This window comes from Equus asinus, chromosome 6, assembly GCF_041296235.1.
Source record: "Equus asinus isolate D_3611 breed Donkey chromosome 6, EquAss-T2T_v2, whole genome shotgun sequence".
Classification (NCBI taxonomy): Eukaryota; Metazoa; Chordata; class Mammalia; order Perissodactyla; family Equidae; genus Equus; species Equus asinus.
The window spans coordinates 82,079,709-82,095,747 of record NC_091795.1 but is presented as its reverse complement, the minus strand read 5'-3'; the positions used below and the strand labels follow the sequence as shown (position 1 = coordinate 82,095,747).

At 47.2% G+C, this 16,039-nt stretch overlaps 1 protein-coding gene across 5 annotated transcripts in view; it reads left to right on the top strand.

Moving 5' to 3' along the window:
• The first annotated feature begins 1,140 nt into the window (after positions 1–1,140).
• Positions 1,141–16,039, top strand: part of EFR3B (EFR3 homolog B) — an 86,675-nt gene continuing 71,776 nt past the window's right edge. For 3 of the 5 annotated variants that reach the window (XM_070512497.1, XM_070512494.1, XM_044772063.2), the window contains exon 1: positions 1,153–1,386. In XM_070512497.1, the coding sequence (XP_070368598.1) occupies positions 1,380–1,386 (7 nt within the window). In that variant the 5' untranslated portion in view covers positions 1,153–1,379. Of the gene's footprint in view, positions 1,387–16,039 lie in introns of all 5 variants that reach the window. The other 2 variants (XM_044772065.2, XM_070512495.1) reach the window with 2 other exon arrangements.

Here is a 16,039-nt window from a genome sequence, read left to right as displayed (position 1 = left end):
TGGCTCTATCCCTGCCTTGTGTGAGGAAGGAAGGAATGAAAATAAATCTGTGAGTGCCCACTGTGTACTTTCATGTAGGTTTCATATAAATTTCCCAACAGCGCTGCAGGAAGCGCTGCAGAGCCGGCAGATGACTGGCCTGCAGACACATGGCTCAGTGTATCTAGGAAAAAGAGTACAAATTAACCTCTCACGGCGTCAGTTTCCTTTTCCGTACAATGGGAGACCATCAAATCCCCTAACTTCCACTAGCAGAATATTTTGAGGACAAAAAACCTTAACCACAGGGTAAGAGGAAAAACTAGAGAATAGATATTAACAGGACAGGTGAATGTGTGAGACATGGAGGAGGCTGGGTGAGAAGCCTTAGGGAAATCCTGAGCTGGGCTTGGGGATGTCTTCAGGGTGTGGGTCGTGAGCCTTCTGCCCCTCTGGATCTGTTTCCCACGCGGTCACAGAAGGTGGAACAGGCGGCCCTGGGGTACAGGTGGAGAGCATGCTGGCCGCAAAGCTGGTGAACTACACGTATAAACCTGGGAAAGGGAAAGCAAGCTGACTTCCTGCCGCACTTGCGCGGCGAGGTGCGGTGCGTTTCCCGCGTACCTGGCGCAGGAAGGACGCTCTTTGGCAGCAGACACCTGGCCAGAGGGTCTGGGAGGGCCACAGCTAAGGGCTTAATTAGAGAACGAGACTCAGGGCGCCAAGGGAGGGCGGAGGGTTGTTCTCCAATTCCTCTTCCTTGCGCCTCCTGGCTCAGCCGATGCACCCTGGACAAATTTAGGGGAGTGGGTGTACCTGCAGTTTCCAGCGCCCCTGCTGACCCTCGGGGCCCACGGGTTCGGGGAGATCTCAGCTGTGGGCCTGAGCATTCCGACAGGAGCAAGGAGTTCGGATGGGTGACTCCCCCGGGGAACGCTGCAGCCGGAAAACCCGCCGCCCAGGACCTTGGGGCGACAACCTGGGAAAAGGCGCATTTTGGGATTTGGGTTTCTCCGAGGGGGCGGGCACCGGGGTGGGCGGAGCAAGGGTGTTTGCCTGGGGAGGGGCGGGGCAGGGCGGGGCGCGGGCCGGGGCCGCCCGGCAGTGGCGGAGACGGGAGGGAGGGCCGTCTGTATTAGCATAGCCACCTCCCCTCTCGGCGCAGCCCTGCCCAGAAACCCGAGCGGGGGCCGGCCGCACTCAGCCCCGGCCCCTGAATGGGCTCTCGGTGCTGGCTCCGGCCCTCCCGCGTCCGGCCCTCGCTCCCGCCCCGCCCCGCCCCGGCCTCGCCGGCAGCCGCCATCCACCGCGCCGGCCGTGAATGAAAGGCAGGCGCCGCCGGGGGCTGGCTGCAGGCGACGCGGCGACGCAGCCTCCCGGGAGGCGCTGGCCCCGCCGAGATGTACGGTAAGGAGGGCTCTGCCTCCGGCTCGCAAACTTGCAGGACGCGGACCATTGTCCCTCTGCGGGGCCCCGGCGAGGCCAGGGGGCGCGGACTCGGTGCCTGACTGGGCTCTTGTCGCTCTGTGTGCGCGCGTCTGTGCTGAAAGGACAAAGATGCCTAGGGCCGGGGACCCTGGGGATCTCGGAGACCCTTTGGGCTGGTGGTTTGCTGGCGTTGGGGCGGGTGGGCGGTGGTCCATCGGGGGGCGGGGGGCTGGGTGATCCTGAGCGGCAGGGTTCCGGGGAAAGCGGGTCTCCCCTGGAGCCGAGCAGACGGGGGCGTTGATGGAGGTGGTCGTGTGACAGCGTTTGCAGAATTGACAAAAGCGGGTTGTGCTGGGGAGTTTTATGCGGGAAGCCGGTCCGGGATTGCGGGGCGACGCTCGCTGCCTGCCTCACGCCCGGCTCCTAGGCTGTGGGAGGCGGCGCCGGCGGTGCAGAGGGCTGGGGAGCGAGCCAGTCCTGGGAGACTCATTTCGCCGCCCCTGGATGGACGTGGCGTCTGCCTGCCCCTGCTGCCGGTGGCACCCAGGTTCCCTAACTTCCAGATTTGTCCTTCGCAGTCATGAAGGGAGGAGAGGCTGCTGAGGGTGCCCATGCAGCTCTGGGTAGCCACCTTCTGGCTGTCCTCTGACCTCTCTTCCCCCTTTCCAGGGCCAACCCTCAACTGATGTGCAACAGTTAACCAGACCCTCATGAGGCACTGTTCTGCTTTAAAATTTGCCAGGAATTCCTCTGGTTTTGGAGGCAGTGTGGATGAAGAAAAGAGAGCACTTTGGGTCGCACATTGCAGCTCTAATGAGTGGAGTACTGGAGACCCAGACCAGTCTAGAAATCAACTGCATTACAGAGCCTCCAGACCTTCTGGGCTGCTGGGTGTGTGTGTGTGTGTGTGTGTGTGTGAGTGAGAGAGAGAGAGAGAGAGAGAGAGAGAGAGAGAGAGAGAGAAAGAGAAATGATCCCAATGGACAGAAGTCCATCAGAACCCAGGTTCTGACAGCTCTTCTAGGGAGAGCAAAAGAACTGGAGCTATGCTCACCTCCCACCCCCATCACCAGGTAGGGCTCAGGTGGCACCTGAGGGGTGGATGTAGGGAGAAGAGCATGTTCCCAATTTAACCCATCACTGAGGCTGCTCAGCTGCCTCATTCTGCAAACAGACTGTGAGTCACAAAGTTTGTTGGAGGCAGAGGAAGCTGAGAGCATGGTGCAAAGGCTTAGCAATTGGTGGGCCTCACTATTGAGAGAGAGACACTCAACGTTTTCAGCAGCCTCCTTCCCTGCCCAGTGGGTAACACGTCCACATTTCTGAACCAGGTCAAGACATCAGCAGGTCCCCTCTGCAAGTATTATATCTCTTGGATGGACCCAATGGGGAGTAGGGTGGGAGGAGAGGTTGACCTCAGAGCCTGTTCTGCTGGCCAGTGGGGATTCTGGGGGAAGGTAACCGGCAGCTGTGTTTCATAAGCTAGGAGATTGTGAGGTCCCCAGGAGAGAGCTATATTTTCTTACTCTCTCAGTTTTTCCCCCTATTCTCTTCTGCAGAGCTGGAGCAGCCTGAAGCTGCAGATCACTTGACAAAAGCATGTGACTGCAGGGCACCTGCAGTGGGGAAGGAGTTAGGACAAGGCCCATCAGGATGGCTAAGAATTAGGAACCCTGGTTCTGCTGGGCCACCTCATGGCATTCAGTCCAAGACAGTGTGATACCTGATCCCAGGACACCTGAGCGTTGAGGGTGCCAGTCTACTCTATTGTATGAAGCCAGTCAGGGAAGAGTTGAATGGTCCAGAACGGTGAACCCAGAAGCCAACGTGTCTGGGTACTATTTTCAGATAACCGAGGATTTTCATTTCTCTTTTACATTATGTTTTTATTCCTCCAGATGCAAACAGAGATGGTAATTACCCCTGAATCATTCATAGAAAGATTATAATGAAGGAATCCTCTGGGCAGTTGCCTGCAGCAAAGGGAAGTCATGCCAATGCTGGTTGGGAGATTATTATTGAGTCTTGCTTAGTGCAAAGCCATGTCTTAGGAGTGTGAGAGGCAGCTCACTCTCCAAGGTGGGGGCTCATTGGCCTGGATTTTAGGATTTTCTTGACTTTCATGAAAAGAAAGGGTCCAAGTGATACTTGCAATCAGTCTCTCCCCAGAGTCAACAGAGGGATGAAAAGAGACGTAGATAGGGAGGTTGGGAAGGCATAGCATCATAGACTTCTTATATTTGGTTCTTATTTTCCAAGTGATTTATCCAAGATGACACAGTTAGATGGAATGTGGCAAAATGAAAACTGGGGCCTCCTAGCTCCCCCTGATGCCTTGGGTAAATGCCTGTTAGGAAAATGCCACCAGAGATTTTATTAACTGATGGGCAGTAAGGCCCTGTGTAGAGCCAAAAGTTACCTAAGAGCTTTAGGTAAAGATGTTCCTTGACCGTCCACCTTGGCCACTTGATGATTGTGAATTTGTATAATCTAACTCCCATTGCCACCTCTCAGCTGCTTGGCCATCCTGGACAGATCTTCATTTCCCCTCTTCTCCCCTCCTCACTTTACCTCTGCCTCCAACAACTCAGTCTTCCTGTGGCCTCAGTCTCTTCCATCTTCTTCCTTCTATCTGTGGGAGAATAAGCGCCCCCTGTCTTTGCTAGAGGCCACAGTGCTCTCTGGGCCAGAAAGAATCCTAGACCTTGGGTCAGTCCATCTCAATCCAAGAGACAGTTCACAGCTATGCGACCTTAGGCAAATGGGGTCATATCTCTGAACTATATCCTAGATAAAGTGATGAGACGCCCATCTAGCCTCCCCAGGTCTGTTGTGAGCATCAGAGCTGGGCCCTAGATGTGACAATGCGTCATAAGAGTTCTGCACACACAAGACAGATTGCTCAAAAGCCTGGACACTTCAGGTCCTCTTGGGCCTTTAGCCTCCTCTCTTCCTGTCTGCCAGCTCCTGAAGATGCCTGTTTGCATCACTTCCCACTCCAGCTTAAACATGCAGATCACCTTGACCTAGCTAGCCACTCAAGCCACTGAACTACTTTCTCTTTCCCTTCACCAAACTCACCCCAGCTGCCTCCTCACCACTCACTTTTTCCTAAATCCCAGTCACTTTCTGGAACTGGCTCTCCAAAAGGACACAAGTGACTTCCTACAGTCTTGTTTATACCTACGAACACAGATTGACAAGGGACCTGGAAAAATAAAAGCATTTTCTACTGGGATAGCGAGATTGCGGGCAAATTCTCTGCAAAAATGGATTCCCATTAGTTCTTCTTTGTGTTAGAATTAAAAGTTTCTCTATTCCCCTCTCCTGGGATGGAGCATGGTGGTGCTGCCTAGGAGCATCCCGCTTACCCACCGAGGTGAGGCAGAGCTCTCTAAGACGCGCTACCCTCCAGAATTAGGGCAGCTGCCCATGAAGAGCACTTGGAAAGCATTTCCCCAGAACCACAGTCTGTGTAGCCTGATCCCATCAAAACAGAAGCTGCTCGAAGGAACCCCTCCTCCCCTCCAGGTGCTGCCCCATCCTCGCACACACCTGTCTTCATGCTTTGTGGTTGAGAATGCGGACGGGAGGGAAAATAGCAATGGCGCACAAGTTTTTGTAAATGTGCCTTACAGAGCACGTGCGTGTGTGCGTGTGTGTGTGTGTTGTGGATGGTGTGGGGAAACTGCAAGATGGGGCTGACTCCCCCTGAGGTGCCTTTGCAGTAGGTTCCATAGCTCCTGCTGCTCCTCCCAACACACACACACACACACACACACACACACACACACACACACGCTCCAACCTCCTCCCCCAAATCTTGAGGCTCCTGCAGCCCCATGGTGCAGTGTATGGCTCGTTCAAGTGGGAGCTGTGTGGCATGCCTCCCCTCACCCCCTCTGCCAACTCCTTTATTCCCCTTAGGAGGGGGACAGGGCGAGTAGCGTGCCTTTTTTCTCTCTTGATGGTCATAGTCCAGTGAATTGAAATGGTTGTAGTTTTTTACTTGCACATAAATAAAAATAAAAAGTTAATATCTCCTTATAAAAATCTGGAAAAGAGAGGCGGGAAAAAACCATCTACCATCCTACCCACTAAAACCAACCTTTTCTATAATTATGTAAATTACCCCTAGGATTTTGTGTTCCTGCTTTGCCCTTTCCTTTGTCTTTCTCACCCAATCCTAGCCTGTTTCCCTGGGTGTGATGGTGAAGGAGCATCCGAGAGCTCCGCAGCCTGGGTCTGAGCCTGGCTGTGCCCCTCAGGTAGTCCCGGACCTGAGCCTGTTTCCTGGCTCTACAAAAATGACAGCACCCCTCTTGAGGCCGAGCTTAATTAGGATAAGAGAGCTGTTTCCGCTTTCCCCTTCCCTCAACTCTCTCTCTCCTCTGTTTCTTAATAAAAAAATGAAAATAAACAAAAACTGATGTCCCGTAAGTTTAATAACAGTGCTTGTGATAGTATTCCTTGTACCAAAGAAAAGGAAAATCTAATTTAAAAAGCATCTTTGTTTTTTTTTTTCTGGAAAACACAGTAAACTATAAATAAGTCTAACTACTTTTCCTGTTTTGATATCTTTCCTTCTGTGCATTTGTTTATGTGGTTGGAATTATTCATTTTGTGTTCTTTCGACCTAACTTTAGAATATAAGCATTCCCCTCAAGTTAATAAAAACTTGCTGGCTGCCATTTTTAATGGCTGTGTAACAGTCCACTGGATAGAGGTATGATTTTCTTATGGTATGTTTACGTTGTTCATAAAGATTCGCTATTATAACCTTGGGGAGACCTGGTGCCCAAAGTTTTCTCTGAATTTTGGAGTATTTCCCTCGGCTATAGCCCTCCAAATGGGTTGATCAAGGTATATGAACATTTTAAAGATTTGTTACATATTGTCAAATTGTTTTCAATTTGTGTTAATTACATTCCCACTAGCAGATATGAGTGCCTATCAAAAGCATTAAATATTGAGATTTTTTTCTAATCTTTGCTAATTTAACAGGAAAGTTATATAATTTTTACTTGTGTTCTTTTTCTTTTTTTTTTGTGAGGAAGATTGGCCCTGAGCTAACATCTGTGCCAGTTTTCCTTTATTTTGGTATGGGGGTCACCACCACATTATGGCTGCTGACGAGTGGTGTAGGTCTGCGCCCAGGAACCAAACCCACACCACCAAAGCAGAGCATGCTCAACTTAGCCACTAGGCCACGGTGCCGGCCCCTACTTGTATCCTTTATTACCAGTAAAATTAAACCCTTCCTATGTTTTTTAACCACTTGCATTTTAGTGAATTGTCATATGAGTCTGATTGCTTTGTTTATTGAGGGTATTAAGTATTTGCCTGTCATCTGCTTTACACTTTGTGTTTTGAAGGGAAATAGACATAAACTATTATGTATTTGTGGCATGCCAGCTATATGTGATACTCCATAGGGCATCACAGGGGATACAACAATATATAAAGTCCTTTCCATCAAGAAGATTACAATGTCAGCGGGCAAACAGGTTGTAAAACGTGCACAAAATTAAATAATACAAAGACAGGTTCCATAAAATTGCAGTTTTGCAGTGTGGAATGGAGCAATTCATCAAATGGTCAGCTGGCAACATCTTGAAGTGGGGGAAACCACTGCGAGGCAGAGCCGTTTGGGGGGGCTTCAGAGGAGAGCAGGCGTTGTGCTGGGGTCTGCGGGCTGGATGGGGAGGGGGAGGCGCCAGTATGAGTCGGTGCACGGAGGTGGGGAAAGAGAAGACCTGTCCAGGGAGAGTCAGGGGAGCTACCTGGAGAATTATGTGATGGAGAAGGAGATGATGTCAGGATAAGGAGTCTTCAGTTACCCCTGTGAGCAGTAGGAGCTGTTGAAGGCTTTAAACCGTCAAAGGCCTGATTTGCTCAATTGGTGTTTTAGGGAAATGAAGCTGGGTGCAGAATGGGTAGAGGGATGACGCGAAAATGAAGAAAAGCAGAGGAGATAGTCGCTGCAGCCCCAGGCGGTAGCCTAAGGAGAGGGAAAGCTTTGGACCAGTTGCAGTTGTGCATGTGCAGTGGAAGGGGTTTGCCCCTTTAAAAAAAGGCAGTAGGACTGGGTGGGCGGGAGGGGTGGGGGTGGGGGACTAAGGTGAATTGAAACTCTTTTAGAAAAACATTCCCATGGTACAGAAAATGTGGATTATATAAGCAGATGTAGAAAATAATTTATTTTTAAATAGGTGCTAAATTACCTAAAGCTGTAAATTTATTGTAATCTAACTTGTTCTAAAGAGGATTCGGGGCATATATTTTACACACACACATACCTGTGCTACAACAAATAAAGAGATTGAAGCAAAGAAAATCTGGGGCCAGCCCCGTGGCTGAGTGGTTAAGTTTGCGTGCTCCACTGCGGTGGCCCAGGGTTTCGCTAGTTCGGATCCTGGGTGCCGACCTAGCACCACACATCAAGCCATGCTGGGGCAGCGTCCCACACAGCAGAACTAGAAGGACCTCCAACTAGAATATACGGCTCTGTACTGGGGGGCTTTGGGGAGAAGAAGAAAATAAAAAGATTGGCAACAGATGTTAGCTCAGGGCCAATCTTTAAAAAAAGCAAAGAAAATCTAAGAGTAAAACAGAAAAAATAAAGCCAGGAACTAAGTCGTTTCAGGAAAAACAATGCACACCAGCAGGCCCTGTCACAAATTCGGGTTTGAGCTTCCTATAGGCCAAAAAAGAAAGGCAAAGACATTTGCAAGATTCATAGCATCTGTAAAAAAAATTTTTAAATGCAATTGCCTAGGACAAATACAGCTTTTTGAGATGCTAAGACCTGAGAGAAATTCCTCTCTAAGTTCCTCCTAAAACAGGAGCTATTTCATAAATATTGATCTAAATTAGATTTTTCCTTTTGAAAATATAGTCCCCTTAATCTGCTCTATACCAGTTTGTAGAGTATAAAGACTGGTCCAAATGAGAGTTTGTGTGTTCTGATCCCTCACTTTGAAGTTGCCACGGGCTCTGCTCTCAGCTGCTTTCCTGGTTTGCCGTGAGCTGGGACTAGCTGAGGCTCTTGCCTGCTTCACAGCTGTGGATATTATTTCTCCTCCCACGGATGAATGTGAGTCTTCTGAGAGTTTCCTCTGGGAGAGGCCGTTCCTGCCTTCACAGCCCAGGGAGGCCGTCTGGTCACAGTCATTCATGTGCCTTATTTTAATTCACTGCACAGCCATTTACCACAAGCCAATATGTCTCTTGTCTGTGCTCCCCACCAGACCGTCAGCTCCGTGAAAGCAGAGAACTCATTTCTCTTGTGCCCTACTGCATCTTTAGGGCGTAGAACCCTGCCTGGTACAGAATAGGCACTCAAAAAACCTTGTTGAATGAATGAATCCTGAGCTAGATGTCATCTTTTTTATTCAGCTCTTTGTAACTTCTGACTGTCTACGTGTTTCAGCCTTAAATGTGTTCTGAATAATACAATTGCTATTCTTTTAGCTTCCATTCGTTGGGCACTACTATGTGCCAAGCAGTATTCTAAGTACTTTTATGTATTAATTTGAATTAATCTTCCCCAAACTCTATGAGTTAGGGATTATGATTCTCAATTTAGAAATGAGAAAACTAGAGCGTTGAGAGTTTTAGTGGACAGCCCAGGGATGGCTACACAGTTATGTGGTAGGGCTGGGACTTGAACCTAGGTATTCCAGCTCCAGAGTGCAGACTCGCCCTCCTACCCACGCTGCTGTCCGTAGAATATTCTAAATATTCCGGAGAATACAGGTCTTTCTTTGCAGAGCTCACCATAGCTCACAGACTCTCACAGTAGTTTGGGAAGAAGAGGGGAGTGTAGAAGACAGGCCTGGACTGGGGGGACATGCCTTCTCTTTGGTCCCAGGGCAGTCAACAACTGGGAGCTCTCATTTCTGGTTGGAGCCTCTTTCTTTCAGCACCCTTCTCACCTCCTTTATTATTGTTTTTGCTTTGTTAGGGGGAGAAAGGGCCCCAGGAAGAGGCTTGGGGACTTAGATGAGGGTTGGTAAGTAAGAGAGGAGCCAGGAGAGCAGGTTGGTGAGGGTGGAAGACAGAATACACGAGCCAATAATGGCATCAAAACCAAGGAAGCATGGGCATGCCTCTCAGAGAGAAAGAGACAGCATGGGCATGCATCTCAGGGAGAGAGAGAGAGAGACAGCATGGCCATGCATCACAGAGAGAGAGAGACAGCATGGGCATGCATCTCAGGGAGAGAGAGAGAGCGACAGCATGGGCATGCATCTCAGAGAGAGAGAGACAGCATGAGCATGCTTCTCAGAGAGAGAGAGACAGCATGGGCATGCATCTCAGGGAGAGGGAGACAGCATGGGCATGCATCTCAGAGAGAGAGAGAGAGAGCATGAGCATGCTTCTCAGAGAGAGAGAGAGAGAGAGAGACAGCATGGGCATGCATCTCAGAGAGAGAGAGAGCATGGGCATGCTTCTCAGAGAGAGAGAGAGCATGGGCATGCTTCTCAGAGAGAGAGAGAGAAAGACAGCATGGGCATGCATCTCAGGGAGAGGGAGACAGCGTGGGCATGCTTCTCAGAGAGAGAGAGAGAGAGAGAAAGACAGCATGGGCATGCATCTCAGGGAGAGGGAGACAGCATGGGCATGCTTCTCAGGGAGGGAGAGACAGTCAGGCAAGCAGAGTAGGGCTGTCACAACCAGCAGAGTCACATGCACACTCCATGGTCAACGCTTGGCCCAGAGAATAGAGACTTATGACCTTCTTTGAAAGGAGGAGCTCCTGTTACTCTGATAGTTTGGCTGTGAGTTAAAACTCCTTCCCTATGTCTTCAGGTCCAGCCAGTCTGGATGCACCAATCATGGCCTCTAAGAGGTAGGCTGTGTGTGTGACAGAAGGACAGTGATCTAAGTCCCTGATGGCCGTTTCCTAGCCATGGGACCCTAGACAGTTAGTTCCTCTCTCCCTGAGCCCATTTCCTCCCTTGGAAAATGGAGATAATTAGTCTGCCTCACTCATGAGGGTGTAGTGAGGGAGTCAAATTAGATAATGTCTATAGACATGTATTTACATCACAGAACACTGTACCTGAGAAAGGAGATATTATCTGAGCATTTCTTATGGATGCTTCTGGGGCATGGCCACGCCCTCTCCAGAAACAGTGACAATTCCTGCATACAAGGATGGGTATGTCATATTTCGACTGTGTTTGTTAAAATCCTTAGAAAAGTCTGGTGATAAGCATGTGAAACCAGAGAGCTGCTGCAATATTGGCGAGCGGGCGCCGGCCTCTGTGAAGTCTGCCTGTCAGGTTGGGCCCCCGAAAGGGGACAACTGTAGCACTGATGATGTTGAGCATTTTCTTGTCTCCTGGAGGACCACCTGCAGATTGGTGGTCCACGACTTTGTTCCTCTGGTCCCTGCACCAGAAAGACGAGAAAATCTCTTAGACCGCAGAGAGGATAGATGTGGCATCTTTATCTAAATCTTTATACTATGTTAAATTCTTATGGATTACTAAAAGTTAGCAATGTTTGTTCCATGCCATTCTATTCATTATCTCAACTCAGGACAACTCTTCGGAGGGGGTGGATGTCGTTATTTCTAGGGTTGAACCGAGGACACAGAGATTCAGAAGTCCAGTAATTTGCCCAAGGTTATGCAGCTGGTTGAAGTCTGTTCTCTCCATTGTCTCCTAGACAAGCATTCACAGAGCTTCATGGGAGATTAAAACACTGCTTTTGAGTCTGATGGCAATTACAAATGCCTTATGCCAAACAGCAAATTTCGCTATGAGAGAATTCCAAACTGAATATTTTAGTAGATTTTACATAGTTTACTTGTGGCTGTGCGTCTAGAATATGGGTACCTGATGAAGCACCCACACGGGCTTTTAAGCTCAGCACCCTACTGCACACCCTGTAGTCTGCCTATAAATCTGAGAATTAGGATTTCTGGGTTCAAATGCTAACTTTCTCATTACCCTATAGAAGGACCCAGATAAATTCTTAGCTGGGCAGAGCTCCAGGCTTCATCATAGCTGTTCAGAAAGAGTTCTCTCCTTGTTCTAACTTTCTTTTTAGGTAGATAATACTTGAAATAACATTTATAAATCATGCGACAAAGAATCCCTAAGTTACAAGAAGATTTATAAAGACTTTGCCTGGAGAGCTCTTAGAAAGTTACTGTTTGTAACAAGTGATGTATTCCCAGCACCTCCCAGCTTCTCACCCCTTGTGCAGGAGAGATGCTTCTAGAGCAGAAGCATACAGGATGGATGCCTTAAAAAGCCAGAGCTCTATAGCCTCCCGCCAAGCTTTCTTCATGTCCCCACTATATCTTATACTTTCCTGTTATTTTTGTCATTTATTTGTCACTCTGAATATCATTTATTTCTTTACACACTTGATCTGTGAACCTCTTGAGGACACAACCTCTACCCTAGTCATCTTTGTTGTCCCTAGCATCCAGCAGAGATCTTTGATATGTAGTAAGAGCTCACATGTTTGCGTTGAACTGTAAAATAATTATACGTGTCATTCATACGTACATGCACACATACCTAGCAACCTATGTTTCTGGGATACCAGTGATGATGGGCTGGGGTCTCAGAGAGAATCCTGTAGTAACAGCAACAATATTTCATCATCTGACATGCCTTCCCACATTGAACGTAACTCCATATAGAATAAAGAATGTACCATATTATATCCACTTGGCTTTTCCTCCAGACTTTGATAGTGTTTATCATGAGAAATAACCACTTGGCCAACCCACTGTGATGGTGGAGGCAATTAGAGAGGCATTCTCACATATTTCCTCCTTGGTTTATGGAGCTCAGAACAAATGTTACGATCTTTTTCTTCAAAAAGGAAGGTCACTTAGTGGCATAATTATGAGTAAATCTTTATTTTGATTTCCATTCATATCAGTTATGCATTATTCTTTCACAAAACAAGAAAGATGAAAAGGCTCTTTGAGGCAAAGGCAAAATGAAATGTCTGTTTCTCATTGCTTGGAAGCACCCAGCTAGAATGTTCCTGGATAAACTACTATGCAGCCTTGTGCACCTTCTGTCTCAAAGTGGAGTGTCGGGGCACCATATGGAACAGCAGGTATGCTGACCTTGGCTGAGGGTCATATATGGACAGAGTGGAAAAGGGGAGAAATATGAGGGTCTTCCCATCGTTTCCTTCAAATTCTTGAAAGTGCCTTGTCCTACTGGCAGCCCTGGGGCCAGCGGCTGGTAAATTCGGTAAACACATCTGACTGTCTTGAGAAGTTTTGCCCCAAAGCTATTCCACAGTACTGCTAGGAATGTCCTCCTCTCCCCCAGACGACGCTATGGGAGGAGAACGGGGCTGAGTGTTCTGGAGAGGAGTGGGCGGTGCTGGACGTGGTACAATGCTTTCCTTCTGCTTTATCAAGGACATGCGTTTCTGCACTGAAAGGGAGAGCTGGCCATCAGGGCTGATTCAGCTGCTGTGTGAATTTGGGCAAGATTCTCAACCTCCCTCAGATTTCGTTTCACCATCCGAAAGTTGGGAGTGGACTGGATGGTCTTTAAGGGTTTCCCAGTTCTCACATCTGCGAATGGGTTGGAGCAGCTGGTCTGTCCCATGGGTGAGGTGGCAGGGGCTGGGAGCGCACCCACAACAGGAGTTTTTAAAAGATCTGGGTGGTATTATAGGCACTGTGATCTCAAGTTCTTTATGTAACTTGGCTATACATCCATTTCCTCATTGATAAGATGAGGATAATGATCCCTTTGTTAATTCAAACACTGTCTGTCCTGGGTCCTGTTGAATGGGATGCTACATGCTGGGGCAGGCGTGGTTCAGAGCTGTGTGCCTTTCAAGTGCTGGGTGCTACAATTCTTGCCCTATGTACATTCAAATTTCACAGAAATCCCGTGGGGTAGGTATTCCTTTCTCCTGTCTCACTTTCAGAGAGGATAATAAAGTTCAGAGAAGTTAAATGATCCGGGGTCACCTAGCTCATTCAGTGGCATAGCTAAGAGAAGAACCAGGTCTGTTTTATTCCAATGCTATTCTCTTCTTTTCCACCTGGACTCTTATTTTAAACACCATTATTAATTGGACTACATCAAAATTAAAAACTTTTGTCCACCAAAGGACACTATCAATAGAGTGAAAAGGCAGCCCACGGAATGGGAGAAAATATTTGCAAATTGTATGTCAGAGAAGGGATTACTCTTCAGAATATATAAAGAATGCCTACAACTCAACAACAAAAAACAACTTGGTTAAAAAATCAGGGCCAGCCTGGTGGCCTAGTGGTTAAGTTCTGGCGCGCTCTACTTTGGAGGCCCATGTTCATTTCCTGGGCATGGACCTACACCACTCATCTCTCAGTGGTTATGCTGTGGTGACAGCTCACATAGAAAAAGAGGAAGATTGGCAGCAGATGTTAGTTCAAGGTGAATCTTCCTCAGCAAAAAAAAATAAAGGCAAAGGACTTGAGTAGACATTTCTTCAAAGCAGATATACAAATGGCCAACGAACACATGAAAAGATGCTCAACATCACTAATTATTAGGGAATTGCAAATCAAAACCATGATGATATACCACTTTGCACCCTTTAGGATGCAAAAAATCAGAAAAAACAACTGTTGGTCGGGATGTGGAGAAACTGGAAGGCTTGCGTATTGCTGGTTGGAATGTAAAATGGTGTAGCCACTATGGAAAACAGTAGGGTAGTTCCTCAAAAAATTAAAAATAGAATTACTGTATAATTCTACTTCTGAGTATATACCAAAAGAAGTGAAAGCAGGGCCTCCAAAAGATATTTGTACACCCATGTTCATAGCAGCACTATTCAAAATAGCCCAAAGTGGAAGCAAGCCAACTGTCCATAAATAGATGAATGAATAAGCAAAATGTGGTATGTACATACAGCAGAATATTATTCAGCCTTAAAAAGAAAGGAAATCCTGATACATGCTACAACATGGATAAACCCTGAGGACATTATGCTGAGTGAAATAAGCCATTCACAAGAGGACAAATGTTGTATGATTCCACTTATATGAAGTACGTTGGGGAGCCAAAGTCATACAGACAGAAGGTAGGATAGAGGCTACCAGGAGCTGAGGACACAGGGAATGGGGAGTTTTTTAATGGGTACAAAATGCCAGTTTTGCAAGGTGAAAAGAGTTGTAGAGATGGACGGTGGTGATGATTGCACAACAGTGTGAATGTACTTTATGGCACTGAGTTGTACACTTAAAAACGGTTAAAATGGTAACTTTTGTGTTAGGTATATTTTACCAGAATTTTTTTTGTTTTCACATGCACACACACAATACCATTATCTGAGTTGATCATACCCTTCACCAATGGCATAAATCAGGCTGGGCTGATGGCTTAGCATTAGTCACCTTATTGCTCAGGAGCGTATGTAAAAGGAGAACAGAAACTGACATCATCATATTCTTTGGATCTCTGGAAGACTCCTGCAACTCAAATTAAGAATGTCATTAAAGTGCCATTTTTTTTTAAGAAAGAAAAGTTATAAAAATAGGATTGGGGGCATGTCTGTTACTGCATTTAGTAAAAGTGGCTGGAAGAATGATAATCAACTTTGGAGGCTATGTTAGGGATGGTCTGAGTTCATGGCAAATGTGTTACTCACCTTGCAGCAGGTGCATCTTAGGGAGCTAGCCATTGTCCTGAGGAGTGAAACTGAGGTACCACAAGATGCCCACGTGATTGCCAGTGGGAAAAGGTGTGCAAGACATATTCCACATAGGAAAATAGTGAATTCAGGGGCCAGCCCCGTGGCCGAGTGGTTAAGTTCACGCGCTCTGCTTGGGTGTCCGAGGGTTTCACTGGTTTGGATCCTGGGCACGGACATGGCACTGCTCATCAAGCCATGCTGACGAGGTGTCCCACATAACACAGCCAGAAGGACCTACAACTAGAATATACAGCTATGTACTAGGGGGCTTTAGGGAGAAGAAGAAAAAAAGAAAATAGTGAATTCAGATATCAGCCCCAACTGAACCACGAGGGTGGGTACCTTAAATTACAGGTTGATTTTTGATTGAGCTGTCTCTCCCACAGGGAATTCTAAATGGCCCGCTCTGAGCAGAACAGCAATAAACTTTATTTATTTACAGAAAAAGCTAACGCCACACCAGGGAGCCAGCCTATAATCAATGTGTGTGTACTAGTCCTAAAAGAAACCCACTAGAACACTAACAGTGGTTATTTTGGGTGACAGGATCACGGGTGGCTTTTAAATTTTCTTTTAAAAATATTTTGTACATTTAGTATGCATTTTAATGGCAGGACATAAATATAATCAAAAGTGTTTTTTATCACCAAAGGCCTGTGGATACTTATCTAGAATCTTCCAATTAGGTTTTAGAAATGATTGTGTAAGAATGCATGCAAAAAGAAATCTATGATGATAGAAATTAGGAATCAGACAATGGTTGAGGGGTGAGGGGATTGACTGGAAAGGTGAGCTGTTTAGGGGGATCTGAAATGTCCCATCCCTTGTTTGGGTCATGGTTATCCAGGTGTATAAACAGTTGTCAGAACTCAAGGCACTGAGCTCTGTGCATCTATTGCATGTTAATTATATTGCAATAAGACAGAAGGAAACCCAGGAAAAGATGAAAACA